General features: G+C 43.2%; 1 protein-coding gene across 7 annotated transcripts in view; it reads right to left on the bottom strand.

The window, feature by feature from the left end:
- Nucleotides 1–5113: 5113 nt before the first annotated feature.
- The window catches only part of LOC138165304 (metalloendopeptidase OMA1, mitochondrial-like), an 80335-nt gene continuing 70288 nt past the window's right edge, over nucleotides 5114–15160 (bottom strand). For all 7 annotated transcript variants that reach the window (XM_069093483.1, XM_069093485.1, XM_069093486.1 and 4 more), the window contains one exon: nucleotides 5114–5568. In XM_069093483.1, the coding sequence (XP_068949584.1) occupies nucleotides 5347–5568 (222 nt within the window). In that variant the 3' untranslated portion in view covers nucleotides 5114–5346. The remainder of the gene's footprint in view (nucleotides 5569–15160) is intronic.

Below are 15160 nucleotides of genomic sequence, written 5' to 3'. Positions count from 1 at the left end.
GGTGATGATGGTGATGGTGATGATGGTGGTGATGGTGATGATGGTGGTGATGGTGATGATGGTGGTGATGGTGGTGATAGTGATGATGGTGGTGGTGATGGTGGTGATGATGATAATGATGGTGATGGTGGTGATGTTGGTGATGGTGATGATGGTAGTGATGGTGATGATGGTGATGGTGGTGGTGATGGTGATGATGGTTGGTAGTTTAGTGACACTACCTGAAAGTAGAACCTAAGGTTTGGGATTCTCATAAAGTCCTATGATTTATACATAATTTGGTCTCTTATTTGTCTTAGAACGATAGAAACTTGATCCTTTAAATATGAAATATTTATATCATTGTCACAATCATTTTTCATTATAGGATGAAGGTCATGCCCTACAAATGAATGGATGAATTAATGAAATGAAAGGCATTTACTGAGTGCTTCCTATGTGTCAAGTACCATCCATAAATGCTGGGTAGACCAAAAATTAAAAACCGAGACAGATTCTGCCTTCAAGGACCTCCCATTCTAATTAGTTCAGTACTTACTCAAGTTTATTAAGGTCAAATATATACTATGCTATTCTTTGCTAATTTAAAGAGAAATCATATTGGTTCTTAACAGATTATTATGATTTCTTTTCCCTAGATACAAGGATAGCCATTTCACACAAAAGGTTATCCAAAGTTTTCTTTAAACAATAGTGAAATAATACGATTCTAAGCCAGAAGGGATCTTGAAGATGATATGTTTCAACTCCTACATGTTATAAATGGAAAAATGAGGCCCAGAGAGGAGTCAGTTCCTGCCCTGGACGAGGGCTGATTGGTGAGAGTTCACCACATCTAGAAGGCTCCAAACGGTTTTCATGCCCCACCCAGTCCCACCTCTAGGTCCATGATCAGCAATTCAGGGAAACCTTGGTTCTACTCACCATCCAAACAACTTCACCCCTCTGGCCCCCACTCCCTTCTGTGTGTTGTCTCCCCTCATTAGAATGTAAACTCCTGGGATGGCTAGGTGGCACAATGAATAGACCACCAGCCTTGGAGTTAGGAGGACCTGAGTTCAAATATGGCCTCAGACACTTAACACTTACTAGCCGTGTGTACTTGGGCAAGTCAACCCCAAATGTCCTGCCTTCCCCTTCCAAAAAAGCAAAAAAAAAAAAAAAAAAGAATGTAAGCTCCTTGAGAGAAGGGCCTGTCACTCTTATGTATGGATGCCCAGTGCCAAATATACAATAGGAACTTAAGAAATGCTCATTCATTCATTCAGATGATTTGCCCAGGATCAACCATGTGGGAAGCACAAGAGCCAAGACTAAAACATAGAATCTCAGTCTCCAAATCCAACCATACACCATGCTGAATCACATTGAAATAATTCACATTTGTGTAGCATTTTGCCCTTTCAAAGGATCAAATGAGATTAATATATGTTAAATTCTTTGCAAAACTTAAAAAAATCTATGCATATTTGTTGCAAGAATCTGGTTTCTGTTTTTCAAAATAAGAAGGGGAAGAGTGGGGTTTTTTTGATTAGAAACAAAAAATAAAATTTTTAAGAGCTGTCTAGATGTTATGGGAGCAAGACAGCACAACAGAGCACTGGTCTTTGAATCAGGAAAACCAGAGTTCAAATCCTGCCTCACTCAGTTGACCCTAGGTACTTCGTCTCTGTTTTCTCATCTGTAAAATGGGGATAATAATAGCACTTATCTCACAGCATTGTTATGAGGATCAAATGATATAATGCTTAGGAGGGGGTTTGTTTGCAAGGCTTAAAATGTTATAAAAGGGGGAGTTGTAATTATAAAGCACTATGCATGTACCTATGTATGTGTATATGTATGTATGTATCTCACATATCAATAGATTTTCACTTCAGAGGTATAGTGAACAGAACACTGAACTTGGCAGTCCAAAGACCTATGTACTTCTACTAGCTCTGTAACCCTCAGAATCAATTTCTTCTTGTATAAAAAGGGAATAAATAATACTCAGACTGCTAACTGCCCAAGGTGGAGACAAGCAAAGCTCTTTGTAAGTCAGGAAACTCTAGAGAAATGGGAGTTTTGACTGGTTTTCCTGCTAACCCCTTTCAAGGTGTCTTCCAAGGATTCCTCTCCCCATTCTGCAGATGGAAAAATCCTATTTCTAAGTGATTGATCCATGGTCCTCCAGCAGTTGTGGTCAAGCTCAGACCCAAACCCAGGACCTCCAACTCTAAGCTCCAGGCTCTTTCCATCAGCACTCAGGTCAGAGTCCTGCTCAGAAATCAGCTGAGATCATGGGTGTTTGAGTGTCTTCTATGGACAGCTCAGGACATGAATATGAATGGAGATTAAGCAGAAGGGACATGCCTCAGGGCACAACAGTCACGCTGAAAGCTGGCCCACTCAGACCAGAGTCTTCTGACCCAGGGGTCAGTTTGCTTTTGACTGTGATCTGCTGCTAACTCTTTAAATGCAGAATTTTGATCCCAGAGAGCACTGTGAGCTCAAAGTGTTTAAGATGGAAGAGAATGTGAAACTAAGCTTTCTACTTTTCTCTAAGCTTTCGTTTTTTGTTTTTGTTTTTTATATTATTTTTTTTTTGCAGGGGGCAAGGCAAGGCGATTGGGGTTAAGTGACTTGCCCAAGGTCACATAGCTAGTTAAGTGTCAAGCGTCTGAGGCTGGATTTGAACTCAGGTCCTCCTGATTTCAGGGCAGGTGCTCTATTCACCACATCGCCAAGCTACCCCCTTAACATTGTATTTCTTTAAAGGCCTGCAAGTCATCCTTTATTTATTAATATATTTATTGTACTGGAAATGCAAAATGAGCCACAAACCACTGTTGAGAAAAGAAACAAGCATTTAGTAAGCACCTACTATATGCCAGGCATTGCTCTAAACAGTTTACAAATATCTCATTTAATCCCTACTACAACCCTATTAGATGCTTGCTATTATTATTCCCACTTTATAATTGAGGAAACTGAGGTAGGCAGCAAGTGACTTGCCCAGGGTCACACAACCAGTAGTTGTCTGAGGCTGGATTTAAACTCCAGTGTGTGTTCCATACAAGCATAACCCCCAGCTGCCAATTGGATGGGCAATTGCCCCTCCTATAATTAGCTCCTGATTATCCTTGGCCTTGCCTTTCTCTTCCTTGTGCATGGGGCCACCTCTGCTTTGATGAACTGGCTTACCCAGTCTGTCTTTCTCACTCTCCTTCACGTCATAAGCTTTCCTTTATCACTGTCCTCGCCAGCCTTTGTGTCTATGGGGGACATGAGGGCGATTTGTAGATACTGGGGCTACCAATGGGAAAGCTGTAACCTTATCTTAGCTCCATACCTTCGTTTGGTTTTGTTTTCCTGGATCTAAAATTTCATCAGCTTAGAGTTGTGCAGAGGACGGAAGGATTTAGGTGTCTGGCCTAGGGTCACATTGCCAGTATGTGTCAGAGAACCCAGATCTTTGGGAGCCTCAGTCTCATTCTCTCATCCACAAGGCCAAGCTGCCTCTCCAGCCATTGGTCTTTAAGGTCCATACGTATTATGACAGTAGGCCACGCATCTAAATATAAACATGCAAGGATGTCACCAACATGCTACATCTTCAAACGTATGTGCAAATACATTCTCTTAATCCCCTTAATCCTGCACGCCGGCAATCTTCATGGCGTACCATCTCACCTACCTGCTGCGTCACCCTCTGTTGGCATCCAACATGGCAGCATCTGCCCAGGTGCCTGAAGATCCCCTTGGTGAAAGTTCACCATTATCTAGACCCATCATGATGCACTCTGGCCAGCCTCATACCATATCCCGAGAACAGGAATCAATCTGGCACTACTATTCCTATAAAGGAAGCACCTACCAATTGTCCTATGAATCCACCCTCAATCCCTGTGACTTTCCAAACCAAAATGCTCTTCCTTTTCTACTATGCCTCCCAATCACCACCACCAGGGAGCCCTGGAGATTATCTTCTTAATGACGGAATTTGGGGAAAAGGGTCTGAAGAGGAAGCTTATGTCCAGCAGAACAGTCCCAGAATCACATTCTGCCTTCTCCTTTTAGATTACAAGCTCCGTGAGGACGAGACCTGTCTTAGTTTCTTGTATTTGTATTTCCAATCTTAAACTCAGGATTAGGAAACAGTATTTTTTTTTCCATTCATTCATTAATCTTTCCTAAATGCCAAGCAGAAATATAACACTTCTGTTTCATGTATTATAAAAGTTTTGCTCACAAGCACTCTAATGACATCATTCCCGTATTACCTCTCTTTCTAACATCAGGTGAAGATGTCTATTTTGCCTGGGAAGACCAAACACCAGAATTGTGGGTGACGGTGGGACAGAAGAGGAAAAACAGACTAGGGCCATGGCTATAAAATCCTGCCATGAAATGCACAGGGAAATCTAATGGCAGGCTTTACGGTTTGCCTCTAGGTAACATCCTGCAAACATCTCCACAAGTCATCAGGCACCTCTCACCTAAACTCCCATCACTACAAACAGGAGGAAGGAGTTTGCTGAGAACAGTCTATCTGAGACTCCGCCATGCAAAGGCCGCCCCACATTTGGATCAAGAAATACCTGACAAGCTTCACGCAGTCAATGCCAAGATCTATAAATAGGTTTTGCAGCTGTCATCCCAACATGCTGATAAATATTCTGTGACTAAAGGAACTAAACAAAGTCAGGGCCAGAATTGAATGAGATCTCACAGGATTGGCTTGAGCCCTCCCCATCACTATCACCAGGGAACCCTGGAGATGATTTTTTTTATGATGGAATCTCGACAAAAGGGCCTGAGGAGGAAGCCTATGCCCAGCAGAACAGTCCTAGAATTCATCTTGGAGGGCTTACAATTTATTATAATGAAACCTTTGCCTCTATGTACCCATATTAAAGAGCAAATTATGAAGTTAACAAAAGACCATGGACTTACCTTTTTGCCTCCATGATCCTGAGTCATTTCTTAAAGGGCCAATAGTTAAACTACATGAGGGCACACACTAGACCTTCTGCTTTAACTCTGTGATGAGTCCATCTTCCAGATCACACCTGTCACCAAGCCAAGCACGGGACAAGGCAGAAAGCAAACAATTCAAAAGCAAACCCATCTTGAAATGTACTTTCTTTATTGCAGGTATTAAAAATAGAATCAAAAACTTTTAAGATTCATGAGCAAAAGTTTCAATATCTTTTGAAGGATTTTTACTAGTGCCAGGAGTCCACATGATTCAAACTAGTATGGTCTTTTTAAAATTTTATACTGATCTTTTTTAAAATAGTGGTATGTGAAAACAATAAATATTGCTATATCCTTCATATAGGCTCTCATGTAAAATTCAAATCAACTTCCAGCTCTTTTGTCCACCACAAATGTTAATGGAATTGTCTCTTTTTTCTGGATTGGAAGGGAGTCCAACTTGTGCTTTTTAACTAAGGCTCCAGTGATATTGTGGTCTTCTTCCTCTGTCACTTCCACAACATGCTTCACCCTGCGCTTGAAAAGCATGCGAGGATCTGGTCCAGAAAGTGGTGGGCAGTTACAGCTCTCCCTAAGTTTAATGGCCTAGAAGGAAAGAGATGAAAGCAGTGAAATGGTTTATTTGGCCTTTGTTTCAAGAACCAATTCCTAATATACTATATACAACATAGTCACACAGACTTCTAGATTCCTCCGTACCTCTCTGTAACAGCAACACAAAGGAAATGAAAACAGTTACGTACAGAACACTGCACAGTTATCCCCCCATAATCGTCCAGTTCACCTCGATGATACAATGTTAAATAAGTCCGTAGCAGCAAATAAGGCAGAAAATCATCTGTGAGGACAAATGAGTTCTCCATGTAGACCCTCGGGCTTAGCTGGGCTGCAGAGATCTGCTAAAGAAGTTAAGACGGTAACCCCCGCACTCAAATAAAAATTATATGATAAAAACCAGATCTTAGGCGTCTTCTTAATCTGTTATATTAAACACATGAAGAAAGGTGCTTTATTAAACTATTCCTTCAGTGCTCCATTAATTCACCATTCTTTTTTTCTTTCTTCCTTTTTCCGGCCTCATCCTGTGGTTTCACTGAAACACCAACGAAAGCCCAATGAGTGTCTGCCCTGGGTCTGCCACTACTGGTCAGCACGTACTCTGCACCTGTGGTCTACAGCACTGAGAGGGGGAGGGAGGTGGAGGGAGGGGAGGAAGAGGAAGAGGGGAGGAAGAAGAAGGGGAGGAGGAGGAGCTAATATTTCTATAGCGCCCATTATGTACCAGGCTGTGCTAACAATTTACAAATTTTATTTCATCTGATCCTCCTTGTGAGGTACATGCTACCATTTTTACCCCCATTACACAGATGAGGAAACTGAGGCAAATAGAAGTTAAGCGACTTGCCCTGGCCACACAGCCAATATATGTCAGTAGGAAGCTGAAGCCAGGCTGCCTCTTCCTTTCAGTACAAAAACTCTAGAAAACATCACTCGGCTCCTCAGATTGAGAGAAGATGGTCCCAATGGCAAGACGGCCTTTCCCTGCTGCCATCTTCGACCTCAACATCCCTGGTCGGGAGCAGGGCCCTGGAAGTTCCCGGGGCTGGGGGTGGGAGCTCTGACTTGGCTGGGGCTGCCTGCCGCCTGGTGTGTGGAGGGGGCACATTTCTAGAGGTGCACACGGGACGATCTTACAAATCTGGTGTTCACAACACTAGCGTTTCTTTCATTTTCACAGCTGGAATATTAACCAGTCGTTTTTTCAAGCAAGGCTTAATGTATGCCTCACTACTCCAAAAAGGGCAGAGTTTGACCCAAAACAAATTTTAAAAGCAAAAACACCTCATCTATTTTGAAAACGTTTATAAATAGTGTAGTAGATTTCAAAAGGAAAGCTTTTTAGAAAACAAAGCTCAGTTAGTGTTGGCTACATTTGGTCTTCTAACAAACACTCCTATAAATCTCCTGTAGGGAGTGGTTCTTTTCCCACTTCCCCTCCCCCATCACTCCCTTCTGGCCGTCACAAATACCTGTAAAATCTTACAACATGCTCTAAAAAGGCTCTCCCTTGGGTTTCACCTGCTCACAGTAAATATGAACAAGTAGGCATTTATCCACCCAGAGTATAACTGCTTAGAAAAATACCTCCAGCTTCATCCACACATGAAAGCAGGGCACCTTGCTGCCCACATCACGTTTCTGGCTTGGCATTCCGTCAATGTCCACCCTGCTATTGATGATTACAGATCGAGGTTTTCCTCCCCCTCTATGGCATACTGAAAGCTATGAAGAACTTCATTAATGTCAAGGGCCATTATTCAAGGCAAGCTGAATTCCCCAAATCCTTCCTATAAAAAAAAGCAACGTGATCCTCTTAAACTCACTTAGCACTTTGAAATCTCTAGTCTTGTCTGCTTAACGCCAGTCTTTTGATGGCCTAGTTTTCTAATCACCAAAGTCTGGCATGGCTGCCTGGCTTGCCCACCTTCCCCTCGGCATCCTCACCAACTCTATTTTTAAAACTTCAGAGATCAGTGACTTGAACCCCTTCCCCACTGAATGAGTCACTTGCAGGTGAGGACCAGAACTTTCCCTGGAGATAAGCCCCTCCAGAAGTAGTTAGGGAAGAACTGTAATGAGGTCAGAACCTTTCTCTAGCCTTTCCAATTGGGCAGGAACCAGTTAAGCCCACACTCTGCCAGCACCGACCTCGAAATCCAGGGTCAACTTCCAGATACAAGAAGGGACCAGACAGAGAAGGGCTCCCAATGCACACAAAACAGAGAGCATCCTCCTCTCCCCAGCAAAGCCAACAGGGCTCACTGCATACTCTGAGTCATGGGGAGGAGAGGAGTTTAGTATACATTGGAAGCCGAGGAGTGAGGCTAAGTGTGCATGAGGCTCCAAGTCTAGCCACCGACCCCAGAAACCAGAGCTGTGGGAGAGCTGAGGCACCATCGCCTTAAAGATGGAGAATCTGAACCGGCATCTAGGCCCCAAGGTCACATGTCACTAGAGTGAGAGACAAGAGGGGAACAAGGGTCTCCCACTCAACCTGAGCCTTCCTTCACCGCCGCCTGCCACGTCCTGCACCGGGCACTGGGAGGTGACCACAAGCCGCGGCCCACACAGGGGCGGCCAAGAAGAAAGGGAGAACGGAGGCAGAATCCCTGTCCCTTCAGCCAGACCACAGCAAAGGAAAGGCGCCTCTCCTCTCTCCTTCTGCATCCCGCACAGCCTCTCCCCTCTCCTTCTGCAATCCTGCACAGCCTCTCCTCTCTCCATTTCCCATCCATCTTCTTGGGGGTCTCTCTCTGTCTCTTTTTTTCCTGTTGTTTTCTCTCTCCTCCTTCCTGCTCTTCTCCGATTCTCTCTCTGGTTCCCCTTTTCTTTAATTTCTCTCTAAGGTTTGAGAGATGGAAGGTCTTGTTTGCGGCACAGATAGGAAGCCAGTGTCCCGGGATCAAAGAGCATGCAGCCAAAGAATAAGGTCTAAGAAGACTGAAAAAGTAGGAGGGGGCCAGGTGACAAGGCCTTTGAATGCCGGAGGATTTTTGTACAGATCCTTGTGGCGATAGGGAGCCACTGGTGGTTACTGAGTAGGGATGACCTGATAAGACTGTGCTTTAGAAAAATCACTTTGGTGGCTGAATGGAGGGTGGATTAGAGAGGGGAGAGGCTTTAGGTAGGCAGACCCCTCCCCCACAGTAGGATATCACAACATTTCAGGTAGGAGGGGATGAGGGCCTCTACCAGGGGGGTAGAAGCATCAGAGGAGAGAAGGGGGCATATTGGAGAGATGCTGTAAATGAGACATCCACCAGTCAGGCCCTGTTAACAGCTGGTGGGGATTGGGGAGACAGTGAGAAGCGTGGGATGGTCTACCGGCCTTTTAACCCTTGTTCTTACCAACTGACTATGATCCCTTGTTCCCCTTTATTGGCTGGTCAGGTTAGCTCTAAGTCAGTCAGTCAACCAGCATTTCTTAAAGCACCTACTATGTGCCGGGAATTGTGCTAAGTGATGGACAAAGAAAAGAAAGGCCAGTCCCTGCTCTCAATGAGCTCCCAGTCCAATGGGGAAGGCCATATGTGAACAGCTACGTACAAAGATACACAGAATAAGCTGGAGAAAAGCCAGAGGGAGGGCACTAGCATTCAGGGAGCTGGGAAAGGCTTCCTGTAGGAGGTGGGATCTTAGCTGGGACCTGGAGGAGTCCAGGGAAGCCGACGGTGGAGACAAGGAGCAAGAGCACCCCAGGAACGGGCAGTTAGAATACTCCACGTCAGCCCCCGCAGCCTGGTCTTCAAAGCACATCAAGGAAGCCAGTGTCCCTAGGTCATGGAGCACATGGGGAGGTGGACGACTCAGGAAGAGAGCAGAGGGAGGAGGGGCTGGGCATCTAGGGGGCTTTATAAGCCAAACAGAGGAGGCTGTATTCATTCCTCCAGATAACAGTGATCCAGTGGAGGTGACATCAACGTCGGACCTGCAGTGTAGGAAGATCAGTCTGATGGGAGAGAAGAGCATATGGAGAGAGCCTGGAAGCAAGGAGACCAAGCTGCAGGCAGCTGTAATGGTCCAAGTGTGGGTGCAGATGGGAACCAGGGTGAGGAGACAGGAGGGGGCACATACAAGGCATGGGATGAAGGCAGAACCAACAAGACTTGACAACAGATCAGATACAGGGGTGAGAGAGACAGGAGTTAGGATGACACCCAGAATGCAAGCTCAGCGGACTGGGAGGATGATGGGACCCTCCAGAGTAACTGGGAAATTAGGAGGAGTGGCGTGTTTGAGGGAAGGATTACAAGTTAAGTTTTGGACATGCTGATGTTGTGGTGTCTATGAGACAGTCAATAAGACATGTCCAATAGGCAGTGGAAAATATGAAACCAGAGGTCAGTAGAGAGGTTAGGGCTAGGCAAACAAATCTGAGAATCATCTGCACTAAGATGACAGCTGAAAGCAGGGGAACTGATGAGATCATCAGATGAAATAATAAAGTAAGAAGGACATAAAGTAAAAATAAATAAATAACATGAAGTGCCCAGGACAGAACCATGGGGGACATCCATGGGGAACAGATTCGACTTCGATGAAGATACAACAAAGGAGCCTGAGAATGGGGAGGTCAGACAGGGAGGAGCAGAACCTGGAGAGAACAGCATCACAAAAACCTAGAGAGAAGGGGGTGATCAGCAGTGTCAAAGGCTGCAGAGGTCAAGGAGAAGTACTCAGAAGAGGCCATTAGGTTTGGTGACTCAGAGATCGTTGGTTCCTTTGAAGAAAGCAGCTTCAGTGGAAGGATGAGGTTGGAAGCCAGACTGCAGAGTTAAGTGAATGAGACAAGAGGAGGCAGTTATGAGAGTCAGCTTTGTTGAGGAGTTGAGCTCCAAAAGGGAGAAGAGACGTGAGAAGGTATCTAGTAGGGACAGATGGATCCAGTGAGGTTTTTTGAGGACGGGAGAGCCCTGGGCATCTACGTATGTGGAAGGGAAGGAGTCGGTAGACAGGGAAAGACTGAAGACAAATGAGACAGTGTGAATGAGAGAAGAAACAAGCTGCTAGAAAGAGAAGACAGGATGGAATTGGGGGAGAATGGGGTGGAAATGCATGGAGAAGCATGTGCGTTGGCAAGAAGAAAGGAGATCACTGAATGTGAAAACGGGTGAAGGAGGAGAGAATGATGCAAGGCTTCCTGGGGATAGGAGGTGTGAGGGAGAGAAGAGGAAGCTCACAGGGAAATACGCAGCAGTCCTCGCTCTCAGATAAGAGGGCGAAAGCGAGGGAAGGCATAGGAGGTTTGAAGAGGGATGAAAGATTTGGAAAAACCGATGCGGTCCATGGGATACTGAGTCATGAAGTGACATGTAAAGTATCCTCTCGCCTCCCTCATTCAGGGCCCAGCTGATCTCATGTGTGACAAGAGGGCAATGGACCCAAAGAGCACTTTTGTACTCAGCAGTACATGAGCAAAGCAAAGGTGGAAAAGGGTAGGATTATCCAAGGATGAGGCAAGATCGAGACTAGAGGGAAGAGGACAGAATAGCCCTGAAACAGTTCATCAACAGCTCAAGAGAGAGAAGGGAGAAGAATTTGGCCAGTACATGAATAACAACACAGGAAAGAACTGAGGGTTGGGAGAACAAGAGGTCACAGACAGAAAGAGTGCCAGGGGTGCAAGACAGAGGGAGCTTCAATGACAAAGACGGGGACCAGACCAAGCATGTCAGAGTTAAGGAACACGTTGGCTGTGTGGATGAGGGACAAGATCCAAGATACGGCTTCTCTAAGGCTACAGCTGAGTGGAGGAATAAGTCATGGAAAATAACAAAGCTGAGGAAGGAGAAGGTTAGGGTGCTGGAGGGCATATTAATGTGCCCATGGAATTACAACTATAACATAAATATGGATGGCATGGACTCTATAGTTCATCGTTCTATAATCACAGACGTGCAAGAAGTGCGGGTTGGACATGCCAGCACGCTCCAGGGGACCCTTCCCCTGAGGGAAGGCCAACACCCCCAGTCCACACTCTAATCCCACTCATGGTCACAGCCTACTAATGCACACCATGTATCCCTGTAAAAACTATAAGAATGATGACAATGATGTAAATATAAACATCTAGGGATGCCATGCTGCACAGAGCACCAGGTCTGGAATCAGGAAGACCTGAGTTAAAATCTAGTCTCAGATACTTATCTGGGTGACCCTGGACAAGTCCTTAACTCTCATTTGCCTCAATTTCCTCATCTGCAAAATGGGAATAATAATGGCACCTCCCTCCCAGAGTTGTCATAAGGCTCTAACAAGATACTGAACACAGTGCCTGACACATAGGGAGGGCTATAGACACATTAGCTATGATCATTAATATCAAACATTTAAAGTTTAAAAGACTTTTGGTATAAGTCACTTCTCTCGGGATTTACAAAAAACCAGCCCTGAAAGATTGTCAATGATATTTTCAATCAAATACTTTGAATATTTAAGGTCATGAAGGGATGACTCTCTTTTACTAGCAGCATCACAAGCATTTATTCAGAAACTGTCAGCTCCTGGGCATCACTGTGAAGTGAGCTAAACATCAATTACTTTTCTGGAAAAGAATAAACTGCAATAAGGAAAAAACACAAGAGAAGCTACCTGGATGCCATAGAGGATTCATGACAGATTTAAAGGTTTCTTCTGAAAATGGAAACGAAGATATTTCAGGAGGAAAAAAAGATCACTTCAACTTTTAAAACTGTGTTCTTTAAGAAATATTATTCCCTTCTTCCCCTTTTTTCCCCAAAAGCAGTTTTTGCTAATAGCTTATTCATTTCTACCTCAAGCAGGTCCTGCAACGTTGTTCTAAGGAGCATGTAGACAATGCTGCTGTCAGGCTTGCTGCCTTCAGTCGATTCTGAGGCCAATTCAATGACAGCAGCTGCGATGATATTTACCTTTACCCCAACACTCTCCAGCGGAAGGTGAGCACTGTGTGTTTGTGTATATTGGCAATACCCACATTTTACTTAAATGTTTAACACTCTCATATTTGCTACTCGTAAGATGTGTAATAGTCATGATTTATGAATTCACTATGTCCAATTACAAATGCATAAGAATGATTTACACTGGAGTTCAAAGCCCTTGCCTTCTGAAAGTATATCAGACTCAAAATGAAATGAGATTAAAATGAATCTATTTAAATACTTACATAAAGTGCTTTGCTATATAAAGATTGAACACATTAGATTTAGACTTTGAGATAAAGATTTTATACAAATAAAGCTGTCATTGAGATTTCCTAAAATTTTAAGAGATAGTATTGATTACAATAATCCAAAAACTAATCAACAACAACTAACTAATCAATTACAATGAAATTATTCTCTGCATTATTCTAATATTCCTTTTTTTCTCTATCCGAAAATTCCACATTCTGAATGCTTCCAGTTTTAAAGAAGGAATTGTGCATTTCCACCCTGGGTTACTATACAAGTTCCCTTATTTATTTTGCAACTCCCCACATTTCATGTTAAAACAACTCTTACGGGAAAAGCCAAATAGTATATCTCTTTCAAGGACAAATTATAGTCGACATTAAATGGGAAGTCTGAACAGTGGCACTACGGAGCATAATTTTAAAACTGTCATACTATCAGACATCAACAGGTTGATACAGCATCTGTTCCCCAAGCCTGCACCCAAGTTGTTATGGTAACCAGAATACATATGCTATGTATGTCTCCTAAATTTAACAGATTATTCCAAGTAAATAAAATTAACATGATTATTGGCTAATTATCTTCAAATAATATTCTCAGTACAAACCTATATTTACCTTTTTAAATAGCTAATAGATCACTGCATTATGTTTAATATTACATAGCTACACTTGTTTTACTGAAGTATTTAACCAAAAAATAACAAAATCTAACTCACATTAATTGATACATAGCCATTTTCTAGATTAAAAAAATGAATTTAGCTTATTCTCATAATAATGTATAAAATATATATACCAAAAGTGAACGAACACCAGGATTTCTAGGCAGCAAGGATCAAACCATTGTGAAGGGTAAGTTGCCATGGCGCTGGGGCAGTTAGGAAGAACTGAGTAGGAGAACAAGTCCTATATCAGACGTGTTTCATTTGGGGTGACAGCAGCCTCTCCAGCAGACATATATGTCCTAACAGCACCTGGAAAATGGTCATGTGGCACCCCAACAGTGTCACCCGTGGACACGTACACATGGTGTACACAGGGCTGTACCGAGAGAGCAGACAAAGTCACCATGGAAAAACCATTAGAGAGAAAAACAGAGGGGCTGGTGCAGAGAATGGAGGGTGGGAGGGGAGTTGTAGGGAGTGAGGGGGAGAGGAAATGGACCCACAGTCAGAGAGTGGGAAGGACAGCAAAGCAGAAGGAAAGCCTGCAGAGTGAGAAAAGTCAGGTACCAGGGAAGGCAAAGGCAAAGAAAGTGGTCTCTGGTTCCACTGATGCATTCATTTGCCCCCTCTTTGCCAATAAAATTCCTCCTCCTTTTAAAGTGTAGCCTAAGTCCCACCTCCTTCGGGGTTTTCTCTGAACTTACACTTAGGATCAGCCCCCTACACACACACAATTTTATTTCATGGTTGTCCAATTGTCCATCTTGTAAGTCGGGCATCCCTGCTATCTGTGCTGGTGAATCATTAAAGGTGCCCCCGTCAGATGGTAACTTGAGAGCATGAGCCACGTCTTCTTCTTTTATTTTTTTGGGGGGGGTAGGGATTAATGTCCTCATCACCTCACACAACTTGGCGGGTGATAGGGTTCACTCTTTGGTATCATTTGCTCTTGAGCTCTACCTTCAGTCCAGGGGAAAATGCTTCAGTAAATTCCATGACAGAACACAAAAAAAAAATAATAATAAGATTTTCAATGCCACGGACTTTCTTACAGAATTTTATAAATCACCAGAAAAGTCTCCTTTCTTTATTATAAAAATTAGTCTTATGTTTGCAGGGAATTCCAATCTCTGAGTTATAACTACGTACTGTAATTAACAACATACTCTTGTACTAAATATCGGCTTCACTTCAACAACTAAATTATTCCCAATGCCATAATAGAGTTTTATCACATTCAAAATGAATTCAATCACTTGGGAAAAAAATAGAAAAAAATTACATCAAGCTTCAAAATTATGTTTCCATACTATGTTAGTTTGTTTTAAAAGGAATTTGTCTCCAATTCTTTCCTTCATTACCAATCCCCAACATATACAGTTTATGCAATCATTTTTCTTTGTACTCTCTAATCAAATCATTCTTATTCTAAAGAATTCTCCTGTTTGAAAGTGGCAATGAAGCACATTTTCAAGGTCCCCACTGATCATCTGTAAATATATTTTGGTGAAATTTTACCAAGTGGAACTTAAGAAAGGCTTTCAGCAGAGGTTGGCATTTGTCAACCAGTTCAAAGAAAATTTTTCAAAGATCTTAGTTCAATGATTGAAAACTGAAAAGGGGGAACATTCTAGCAAAACAGAAGGCTTCTGCAGCTTTAAAGACTCCATTAATATTAAACCAGTATAGCAAAGAACTGGGAATAAACTAGATGTCCATCAACTGGGGAATAGTTAAACCAACTGTAGTGATATAATGAATGGAAAGGGATAGGCTGGGCTGGGCTGGGCTG

Source organism: Petaurus breviceps, unplaced genomic scaffold (assembly GCF_028583685.1).
Source record: "Petaurus breviceps papuanus isolate PSGF00001 unplaced genomic scaffold, PetGlider_PUasm1.0 208, whole genome shotgun sequence".
NCBI classification, from domain to species: domain Eukaryota; kingdom Metazoa; phylum Chordata; class Mammalia; order Diprotodontia; family Petauridae; genus Petaurus; species Petaurus breviceps.
Note: the sequence above shows the minus strand (reverse complement) of the source record. Positions and strands in the feature narration are given on the sequence as shown.